The 11826-nt window shown below is 36.3% G+C and overlaps 1 protein-coding gene across 1 annotated transcript; it reads left to right on the top strand.

Moving 5' to 3' along the window:
- Positions 1 to 2682: 2682 nt before the first annotated feature.
- On the top strand, positions 2683 to 10816 carry LOC129096138 (ubinuclein-1-like). Its single transcript, XM_054604818.1, is given in 14 exon segments — positions 2683 to 2990; positions 3941 to 4045; positions 4256 to 4390; positions 4842 to 4976; positions 5146 to 5237; positions 5347 to 5935; positions 6044 to 6114; positions 6915 to 7044; positions 7137 to 7261; positions 7819 to 7947; positions 8522 to 8665; positions 8793 to 8843; positions 9470 to 10092; positions 10589 to 10816. Coding segments are annotated over 13 exon segments (2541 nt in total). The 5' UTR covers positions 2683 to 2759; the 3' UTR covers positions 10074 to 10092; positions 10589 to 10816.
- Positions 10817 to 11826: the final 1010 nt, after the last annotated feature.

Here is an 11826-nt window from a genome sequence, read left to right as displayed (position 1 = left end):
AGGCTACACGAGGGCTGTTTATTCATTAACTACGTGAAAAGTGTCGAGTTTATTCTTTATAAAAGGAATATATTTTATTTAAGCAAGTTGTTAAAGTATTTCTTTTTTTACATTCTGCAAAACAGTTTTTAAAAACTAAGGCCAACTTGTGATTTAATTCACTGCTGACTGAGTTTAAGTGTTTCATTTGAAATAATATGTGAAATAATATCTTAAGTTTTATTGTCAAACGAGACCTGGGCCTTTACAGAGTGTCCTGTGTGTGTGATGATCCAACTTAAACCCAATGAAACATCTCAGCTGTCACTCACTGTTTCCTCAGCTCATCCTCGTGGACCTCCAGCGCCCCCGCGTGGTGAACAAGGCGCACAGCAGCCTCTGTGAACAACAACAAAAACATTATATTAATAATAATAACAATAAAAACAAATCAACAACAATAATGACAATAATTTTAATAAATATAACAATTATAATAACAAAAACATTAAGTATAATATTAAAAACAATAATGATAATAAAAATATTATTTATATTATTATTATAACAATAATAACTATAACATTAACAACAATAATGGCAATAATAATAAAAACAATAATTGTAATAATAATATCATTAATAATAACATTTATAACAATGACAATGATGACAATGATTATAATAATAACTTTTTCTATATAGCACCTTTAAAATAAAGTTACAAAGTGCTTTACAGTAAAAAAATAAATTAAAAAAATAACAAAAGTAGTAATAAATATAACAATTATAATAATTATAATAAGTATAATATTAAAAACAATGATAATAAAAATATTACTTATATTATTATTATAACAATAATAACTATAACATTAACAACAATAATGGCAATAATAATAAAAACAATAATTGTAATAATAATATCATTAATAATAACATTTATAACAATGACGACAATGATTATAATAACTTTTTCTATATAGCACCTTTAAAATAAAGTTACAAAGCGCTTTACAGTAAAAAAATAAAAAAATAACAAAAGTACATCAAATCCAAAACACAATATATAAAACAAGATATAATAATATAAACATCATAACATCACCAAGGTTTTCTTTATGTTCGTTAATTTAAAGTTGTTTGATTACAAAATAGAAAATGCACCATGTGATCACAGTATTAAAGAAAATAATTAAGATGTTAGGCCGAGCTGCACCTCTGCGGGATGTTGTCCACTATTATTCGCAAACTAATTTGCAAGTAATCAAATTACCATAAAGTAAATGACTTAAAGTAAACCGGCATGGCTTTTGGAGACCCTGAAGGTTTGCACAATGGGTAATCTATAGCCCTGAGTGCAGGTTACACCTAACTGATATAAGCAAACTGTACAGTCAAAGCTCTAAAACCCATAAAAACATTATTCTGACACATCCAGGTAGATGTAGGATGATTTCCATCTTCTAAGCAGCAGAAATCCACTACAGCTGTATCTGTGTGCTGTTGTTGAACATCTGCTGGTTCTCAAACACTGCATACGTCATCTCTACCCTGAAGGCTTAACAGTTCCTCTTTTTCTTTATTTTTCTTTTAAAGATGTAAAAATGAATGAAATAAAACGATGAAGAAAGATTTCAGAGTGTCACCTTTGGCAATCAAAAAAATCTATGTAAAAGCACCTTCAGGGTAAAGTGGCTCAGTCACCATGGGGCCCAAAACAGAGTGACAATATGAACTGGAGTTTCTCTGTTTATTTTTACTTATTTAAAGAGGAATTCATTTGTTTTGATAAACTGTCCCAACTCCTGCCATCCCAAGACAATGACTCCCAAAATGTGGGGGTTACATTATCAAATTTTGGCATTATGATAAGTCATTTTTGAGTAATAACTAACTCAGTGAGTGTAGCCTAAAGCAAGGATATGCAATGTTTCTTTTTCATATCTGCACTCTGTATTAGAAGGATGCTGCACAGACAGGATGCTATTCAAAGGAATAGGACAACATTTTAGGGAAAAAGGGTTTATTCACTCTCATCTATGTAGCAACATATTATGAAGCTACAACCAGTTAACTTAGTTTTGCTGACAGACTGTTTACATGTGGACTGGAAAAAAAAAACCTTGCAAAAAAAAAAATATGTAATATACTACTGAGCAAATTTTATATTTGTGTAATTGAAACATAAATCTAAATGTAAGCTGAAATTACATTTCAAATTTTATGTTTGTGATTTAAATTACGATTTATTATTTATTTATTTATTTATTACTAATTTGCATGAGTAATCTTATCTCTGAGCTGTTGCTAGGCAACCAGCAGAGACTTTAGGAAGCTACTGCCAAGATAAAATCTGCATCATAACATAACATAACATCATATTGTCGTTTTTTGTTTTTTTTTGTTTATGTTTGAACAACTTATATGTAAACTGTTTGTGAGATTTAGATTTTTTTTTTTTTTTTAATTTTACATTTACTGGCATCAGTTAAGTTTAAAAAATATATTAATTAATTTTTTTTTATTAGTCATTTTAATTAAATTATCAATTGGGAAGGAGGAAGGCAAGTGAACAAAAAAATATAAATTAATTTTAATTAATTATATTTATTAATTTAAATAAAAATCAACAAGTTATTATTGGTGTGGATGTGACGCAGCAGACCACGTGTTCGAGACTTTACCTGAGCACACCTGTACCTGTTTCTACTTAATGAAACACACACACACACACACACACACAGAGAGAGAGAGAGAGAGAGAGAGAGACAGCTGTGATGGCTGAGTCTCGGAGGGTTCAGTTGACCACGTTGTCCAGTGATTATGTGCCTTCATCCTCTGACAAACCTGCCCCGGACCAGAAGCCTCCCTCAGGTGAGCTGCAGGAGAAGGACGACGGTCCAGCCGGAGCCACCGACACCGACACAGTCCGGCTGCAGCTCACCTTGTTCGAGCCCGATGAGAGCAGCTTTCCGGAGTTCAGCTACATCCAGCTGGTTGACAACAAGGTGGGAAATAATCTCAACTTCTGCTTAGAAGAAGAAAAAACAAAAAGAGTTCACTGATTGTTTGAATGGTTAAGATTTCAGTTTTAATATTCTGGTTTAAACAAAACAATAACTACATGATAACAGGTAACCTCAAACTTGCAAGTTTACATTTATTTAAAGGGGTCATGAAGTTTATTTTAATTTTATTTTCAATAATTTACAAACTATTGCAGCTGTTCAATGTTAAGACACCACTTGCTGTTTTTTAATTTAAATTTTTTGTGCACTTCAGATCAATATCATGATGGATTATAATGAAAAAGACTATTTACTAACCTGTTGTTCTCACTTACTTAAAAAGCCATATGCAATTTAGAAAAAAAAGTAATGTATGGGTTTTTGTATTTAACCATTTAACTGTTTTTCTTTTTCAAACTTGAAAATAAATACGGAGGAAAAACTAAATAGAATAAATGTAATCTTAATTTTGAGCTAGTTTTAAAGTTGGCTGCTTCATCATTTGAAGTTGAATCCTGACTTAATCTGTTTTTTAAGTAAAACCTTGTTGCCTTTGTGACTTATGTTAACCTTTTCAAGTGTTGCACAACTTTAAAATCTATCCTGGTTAAAAAAAATATTTTTAAATTTATCTTTACTCCAGAAAAAATCAATTTCCATTGCAATTAATACTTATTTTATTTGAAAATGCAATATTACTTTTATTATTTAGCCTTTCTGTTAAGAGTTGTTTTGCACCAGCTGCCTTTTTTTCTCTAAAAATGCTCTGATCAGAATGATTGGAGACTCTGCACCAATGGTTGGTGTGTATTGTCACCTTTTTGTTTTTGTCCTGTGATTATCTGTCCATGCTTTTTGCTGCACACAATTAGTGTATGCTAAGCTTAATGTGCGACTTTAGGACGCATAACTGTTTTTATTGCTCTGTAAAATGCATGATTGTTTTATAGACCAACCACAAAAAAGAGAAAGCCCCACTGAGCAGATTTGAAAAGGAAGAAAAGCGGGAGGACGATGAAGTCACTGCTATTTCAAGGAAGTTGGAAGAAAAATATGTGAGAACCTTTTTTTTTTTTGTTGCAAACATTCATTATTATTATTAAATATAACAGATTTTCTTTTCAGGGACCCTTTAGTCAAATGAAGACTGGGGTCCTTTTTGAGTTAGTTTGAATTGAACTACTGACTATCTCTTTGCGTAAACTCAAATAGAAATGGTCTTATTTACAAATGGCACAACAGTATTTTGCATGCTCTCGTTGCAGGGTGATAAACCAAAGAAGAAGAAGAAGAAGGAGGACCGCATTCAGGACTTGATTGATATTGGATTCGGTTATGATGACGAAGATTCTTTCATTGACAACTCTGAGGCTGAGCTGTAAGGTCTTATATAGACAGGTGTGTGTGCCTTTCCTAATCAAGTCCAATCAGTTTAATTAAACACAGCTAGACTCCAATGAAAGAGTAGAACCATCTCAAGGAGGATCAGAAGAAATGGACAGCATGTGAGTTAAATTGGAAAAGTGTCACAGCAAAGGGTCTGAATACTTATGACCCAGTTTTTTCTTTTGATTTTGCTTTTTTCTGTCAAGAACCATCTGAGTCACACATTTGAAGCCCCCTCTAATATATATATATATATATATTTTTATATATCAGCATCTTTCAAGACCTGAAGACTTTTTTTTGATATATCCAGGCCTTTTTTTTTTGTTATTAGGAATTTTGGCTCAGAAATGTGGTTGCTCTGTTCATGTTTCCCTTCATCAATATGTCTCAACTTTATTTCAATATCTTTCTAATTGACTAAATCAATTTTAATGAAATGATGCTTCTGGTTGGTCTCTGCAGTACGACGAGTTTGTGCCGGCCTCCATCACAACCAGCTTTGGTGGATTCTATGTAAATTCGGGCGTGCTTCACTTCCGCCAGGCTTCTGAGACCGAGGACCTCGCCACAGAGGAGGAAACAATTGAGCCCTCAAAAGTAAGAAGTGCATTTGAAAAAAAAAAAAAGAAACATAGAAAGCATTGAAATGGATGTTTTGTTATGTCAAGGAACAGATTTCAGTTTAAGACATTCTTCAAGGCTGTTTCTTAAATGAATGATGTTCTTTGTACTTAAGTTTCCAACACATTCAAACATGAATTTTTAGAAACGTAAAGTCAATGGAGGACTGGATAAGCCAAAGAAGAAGCGCTGCAGAGAAGGTGGTGCGATCATAAGAAATGTGGATCCCAAGTCAAGGTGAGGCTGATCAAAGCTATTGCCACTCTTGTATAGAGACAGTTTGTTCTAGCGTCAATCAGCTTCTCAAAAGGATTCTCTCATAATCTTAACGTGTCCCATCTTGTAGCACTTTCTCTGAAATCGGACCGGACGACGAGATGAAGAAGAAAAAGAAGAAAAAGCCTGCGGGCCCTTTGAGCGTCACCAGCATGTTGAAGAAGTTTCAAAGGGAGAAGGAGAAGGAGCGACAGAAGATGGAGAAAGGGAATCGGAGGAGTTCTCCCATCATGGGTGCTATGACCATCCCTCTGTGTCCGGCGGATGCAGGCGGAGGCGGAGGGTCCGGACTGACCGACCCGCTCCTCAGTTTAATCGGCTCAACCAATGACCACACTCTCATCCAAGCAGCCAACGCAGTGGACTTCGATACCGATTTAGATTCTTTATTAGAAGTCACTGAACAGATGTCGTCACCAAAGAAGGTTCCTCAACCTGACCTGCAGCTTTACAGACCCAAAGCTGACGTTCCGACCCAGCCCGATGGTGCCGCCCCTCAAGTCCAACCTCCAAACGCAGAGACTAACTTGCAGCTGAAACCTCAATCGGAGCAAATCCAGCTCTCTACCCAGACCAGCTCTACCTCACCTCATCAGTGTGTCCCGCTGCCGGAGGGGCTTCCACCGAGACTGGAGGACAGCATTCGAAAACTCATGGCGGTGAGATGGATTTTGTTACTTGTGTATGCTGAGGAGAAGATGCGTCCGTGTGCTTGTGTTGACAAATTGTGATTGGACAAGTGCATGACTGATTCACTCATTTTTCAGGTTGCCAAGACCTCAGAGGGAGAGTCGAAGCTCAAGTTCTTCACTCCAGAAATCAACTCGATCCTACTAGAGTGAGTCATGGATCAACACAGACGAAGCAAATACTTTAAGATCAGATTCGTCCAGAATCCAGTTGTGAATGTCAAACATTGTTACTGATCTAGGTTCAGATACAGAGGTCAAGATTTACATTTTTTTGTCCATCTATCCACTTGGGTCTCAACTACTGGATTACAGTGAACTGTGTTACAAACACTAATTTCTCCCTGAGGATGAAAACCTTTTAATGATTGCTTAACTTTTTTATTTAATGCCCTCCATCATAAATATGTCCAATACTTTTGTTCATGATCACATACCTGCAAAACTGATGACATTCCCATCGGCGTCAGTTGCACTTTGTGTTTAGTTTCACTTGGCAAATTGTAACATGCTAATGGTGAACATGGTAAAACATTACCTGCTAGCCATCAGGGTGTTGGCATTGTGGTCATATTTGCATGCTAACATTTGCATTAACATACCATCACAGAGTCACTAGCATTCCTGTAGACTCTTCAATACAGGCTCCACAATCCTTCACTCCAAAATAAATTAAAAAAAGGCATATTTTTCCTCTTACCCATAGAGCTGTTCATCAATCTAGATTGTTTGAGTTGGGAATATTGGTCGTAAAAATGTCTGGCTTCTCTCCGATATAATGGGATTAGATGTCGCTCAGCTTTTGGTGCTCAAAGCGCCAAAAATGCATTTGAAAGATGTAACACAAATGTCTCTTTCTAGAAAAATTGACCTTTTTTTTTTGTTTTTCTTTGCATTAGCTGTCCGTTGTTACATCAAACACAGTTTCACTTCTTGTTTCTTGATCCAGTATCGAGGTGCAGTGTCGGGAGCAGGGCGTCCAGCTGCGCTCCAAGGTGTACACGCACCTGTCCTCTTTCCTGCCCTGCAGCAGAGACACGCTCCTCAAACGCGTGAAGAAGCTGTTTCTCGCACACGTGGTGAGTTTGTTCAATGTTTATCATAGAAGATACGGGTTATTGCAAGGTGTCTATCCGCATGTGACTCCCTTCTTGAATTTGACGCTGACAAGGAGGAGCCCCCCGATGTGGACGATCTCATGCAGAAACTTAAGGAGGCCATCAGCAGAGCTATGCCCGAACAGATGGCGTCCTTCAACGAAATCTGCGAAGTTTATGAGCAAGTCAAGACTTCAAAGTAAGTTAATCAGCATATATCTTGTGTAATTGGTATGGAAAAATATCAAATGATTTACTTGTTTTAACTTGTACTGTTTGCTACAGATTGCTAGTAGTCCTTTTTTTAATTGAATAACATCAATCATAAATAAAAAAACAGAACAATGTAAGGAGTGTTTTTCCAGACGTCTATTCTTTCATACTGATTGACATAAAGGTGTAGAAATGCTAACTTGAATTGAGTTTGCCAAAAACACATTATGTAATAACGGCTAAAAACCTATACATAACCTAAAGAATGCAGCCAATGCATTCAATTTCATCTTTTAATCCATCAACTATTTGTAAAATCTACTGATCTTGCTTCAATCGAAGGTGTTTGTCTTATAAGAATCATCAGTGACGTTTGAAATTTGAAAGCTTATTTGTTTCCCTTTTAAACATCTCCGTCCAACTAATATCCAAAAGTCCCTGTATACATAATTTGATGCAGTGCATATATGCTTCTTTTGGGCTCATTGGAGATGTATATCTTTATCTTTCTCTCCTCTTGAACTCTGCTTATGTCGTTGTCAGGGCAACAGAGGAGGAGAAAGAAGGCAAGCAGAAGGTGAATGTTGGCCCAGAGGACAATGTGGAGGAGAAAGGAGGGAGAAGAGGAGGAGGAGGGCCTAAGAAGTCCTTCAAATGGAACGAAGAGATCAGGTCGGATATGATAAAGATCATTTGAAATGATAGTTAAGGGAAGACCATTTGTATATTAATTAATCATCGCATGTTACCTGGAAGGAAGAAATAGTTTTTCTCGCATTCCTAAATGGTGAATAGAGAAGCAGAAAACAGAGTAAATCCTTAATAAATTGAAGTTAATGGAAGCCGCGTTAACCTCAAAACATTAGTTAACAAACTCCCTTATAACTCATGCAGTAAAATCAAAGTCTCATTAATCCGGTCGTATGCTCACTACTTCCCAAACACAGGCGTTTTTATGCCAAAACCATTTACATCACTGCAGTTGTAAGACTTTGTAAACGGATGTTTTGATATAGTTTTGCTGCTGTTAAACGCAAACCCCATTTACCTGAATACAAGACTGTTTTATGATTCTTCATCTCCACTGAGGCATGCGAGGAAAAACAAAATTTCCTTCAAGAAATCAAATAACACACGGTGAATAATTAATAAACAAATAGTCATTTTGCATGTTTACTCAACCTTCTTTAGTGCACATTATTCCGTGTTACGTTGTGTCAACATAATCACATTGTTTCTCATACAGGGAGAGCTTGTGTGAGGTGTTACGGGTGAGAATGGAGAGATATAAAAAGGAAGGGAAAGGGAGTCTGGAGATGGAGCACCACCTGAAGACCTTTTTAGACAATGAGGTCCAACCGCTCTGGCCAAAGGGGTGGATGCAATCCAGGTATGTGACTCTGTGGATTGGTTCACACTGTCACTCATAAAACCCAAATATTTCACACTTTCTAAAAAGTACTTCTTCACCTGATCATACATGTAGACATGTCCTTACTCAACATTTGTCTCTTCAGGGTGCTGATGAGGGAGAGCAGGAAAATGTTGAGCCTCTTTACGTCATTACCGTGAGTACAATGAGGAGTTGAGCTCCACCTACAAATTGGGTCTTTTTTCATTTGAATGAATTTCTAAAAAAAATTGTCCTTATACCATGGTTTGTATGAAATCTTACGAAAAGTAACTCCTGAATTTTCGAGAGTTTTCCTACAAAAAGCTTGTAACGTGATTATGGTCTTTTCAAAACAAACTTCCATCTTCACAGGAAACTACTCAGTTGGGTTTAGGGAACAAACCTACTTAGTTAGGAAAAGATTGTTGTTTGGGCTAAAATAACTATAGAAATAAAATAACTTTGTCACGTAACTACATTACGCAAGTTACGTAACAAATAATTCAACATTGACTTTTAACATGGAGAACGAACAGCGTCTCCTGGCAGAAAGATCACTGGTTGTTGTTCGTACTTCCTCGTTCATGATTACGTTGATAATATCCAACTTAATTTGGAGGTTTATCTCCGAATTATGGTGCATTATTTTTAATTGTTATAGCTACGAATGCTGGATGAGGGCAGCCTGTCCAGAAGCAGTAAAAAGCTTCCTGCAGATGTTATGAGAAGTCTATTTGATTCTTTTTTTTTTAAAAGGATGTCAGAATACAACTCCACTCGATGTCTCACATGTGTTCTCAGAGTAAAGAGGGCCCGTTCTGAGAAGAAACAGCCGTCTGTCGGCGGCCCTCCTGCTCCGTCAGACGGCTGCAGTGTCCTCCAGGGGCCTCCACCACTGAAAGGTCTCACCGACGAGACCGACGACGTCATTATCGTGAGCTCAAACATCAACGATTCCACGCCGCTTGTCACTGAGAAGAAGGAGGTCCCTGTCCTGATCAAGGTTGAAGGTAAAACAGGCGAGGTGGCAGTAGATGCTGGTTCTTCCGCACCTTCAGAGGCTTTCAAACCTCCGGTCAACGCCACATCTGCTCCGACTCAGTCTCTTCTGGGTCTCCTCGCCGACCAAGCGCTGGCTCGTGGGCAGCCTCTCCCGGTATCTCAGGAGCTCCTCGCAGCAGCTATCGCGAAATACAAACGTTCGGTTCAGACCTGGAGCATAGGGATGGACACCAAAAGTCCTCCTCTTCCTCCTCCTGCTCCTCAGTCCAGCCCGGTCGGGTTTCCGCTGAGTGGGATGTGTCATGTTTTCCCCCAGCTGCTGCAGGTTGGAGACTTTGCCAGGCACATGGATGCAAGCCATGTGCAGATCATCTCTGATGATGATGACATTACTATACAATGACAGTACGGATTAACGCACGGTGAGTTTTATTCATTTATATTTTGTTTGTTGTTTTGTTTGAAAGGGTACTCCAGTGTTTTAGTATTGCACCTCGATAAAGTTGGGTGAAAAATGAATCGATTAAATTTAAAGCAGCAAATGCCTTGACTTTAAGTCCCTGCAGATCAAACAAAAGCCTTCATTTTACTGCTTCATCAGATTTGGTTGAAAGCTCAGGAAAAGCTAGTTGGTAAATCTTGACTTGAAAAAAAAATTGTCAAACTATTTTACAATACATTATACTTATTTTTTTTTTTTAATAAAAGCTTGAATCTGATTAACTAGCTAAATTACCATCAATAGTCTTTTACATTTTTTTTTTTAAGATGACACAATGCAACAGTGAAAGCAAGTGAAGGATGCATTTTTTGTTTGTTTGTTGCCAAAGTACAACCCAAAGATTTTGTTTTATAGACTTGGTACATAAATAATAATAAGACTTGTTTGCATTTGTCTTTTTGTTTCTATGGGAGCAGTTTCCTTGGCGATGGACTGGACACATGATGGGATTCTAACAAACACAAGAGTTGCGATACCAAAGTCAGCAGTGGAAACGAGCCATCAGCAAAAGTCAATAAGCTAATATTAATGAGCTAATATTAATATGTCAAGTTGTGTTTCTCAGCTGAAGATGTGTCGTCATGTTCTTCCTGTAATCCCTTTGTTTTTGTGAATGATTTACTTTGAATAAATAAATAAATATTAAGAGCTTACATGTTGTGTGGCCATGTTTTTTGTTATGAGTTGGAACAACTTAGCCGTCCTGAGCCTTAAGTTTTAGTGTAAATATTGTAAGGTGTAGCCACTGAGCTACTGAAGGGTTACTTGCTAAATCGATGTTTGGATTCTGGTGTGAACTCGAGTCACACTTTTTAAACATGTTGCCGGTTTAAATGTATATATATATATATATATATTTTTTTTACTATCAAATTGTTTGCCACTCTTGCCTATTTGACATTGCATTAAGGTTTGCCCTGCAGTTATGTTAATTGACCATATTTGTTATGAAGTCAGCAAGTCAGTTGAAGTCTAGAGAGTTCAGCATTTTAATGCACAGCAGAAAGAATATTAGCTTTGAAAAATAAGACCTTGCACCTTATTCCCAAATATTCCAAGAATACTCAGAGCTCCTCATTTAGCCTAAATAATGACATTTTTTAAAAATATTATATATATATATATTATATTTAAAAAAACAAACATTATCTGTGCAAGGAGGGGACAGGAACCTTTACCTTATGAGGAGCTATGGTTCACCTCAGTGCTAAAAATGACGCATAATAAAAACATGCAGTTTAAGTTATAATGGGCAAAGAGATGATGTCTAATCATAGAATTAAGTCTCTTAGATGTGGTGTAATTATGAACTTTACTTTATACATGAACCCCTCTGTTGAATTAATTGTAAGCCTAACTTTAAAAAAAAAAAAAAAAAAGCACCTGTTCACATACTGATACTGGTTATATTTTTTGCTAATGTTTACTTTGATGGTCATTTTATTACTTTTAGTTATTTTACTCCATGTGCAATATCAATATTCTATGCACTATAATTTACGTGCAATAATGTGAATTATGTGTTGATATTTAGTTTTTCAATGTTTACTAATTTATTATTATATATATATATATATATATATATTTTTTTTTTAAACTGATGTCTTGTTGCTGCCCGGTCTCCTTCACCGGAGATGTCCCTGCTGTGGTACTA

This window comes from Anoplopoma fimbria, chromosome 9, assembly GCF_027596085.1.
Source record: "Anoplopoma fimbria isolate UVic2021 breed Golden Eagle Sablefish chromosome 9, Afim_UVic_2022, whole genome shotgun sequence".
Taxonomy (NCBI): Eukaryota; Metazoa; Chordata; class Actinopteri; order Perciformes; family Anoplopomatidae; genus Anoplopoma; species Anoplopoma fimbria.
Note: the sequence above shows the minus strand (reverse complement) of the source record. Positions and strands in the feature narration are given on the sequence as shown.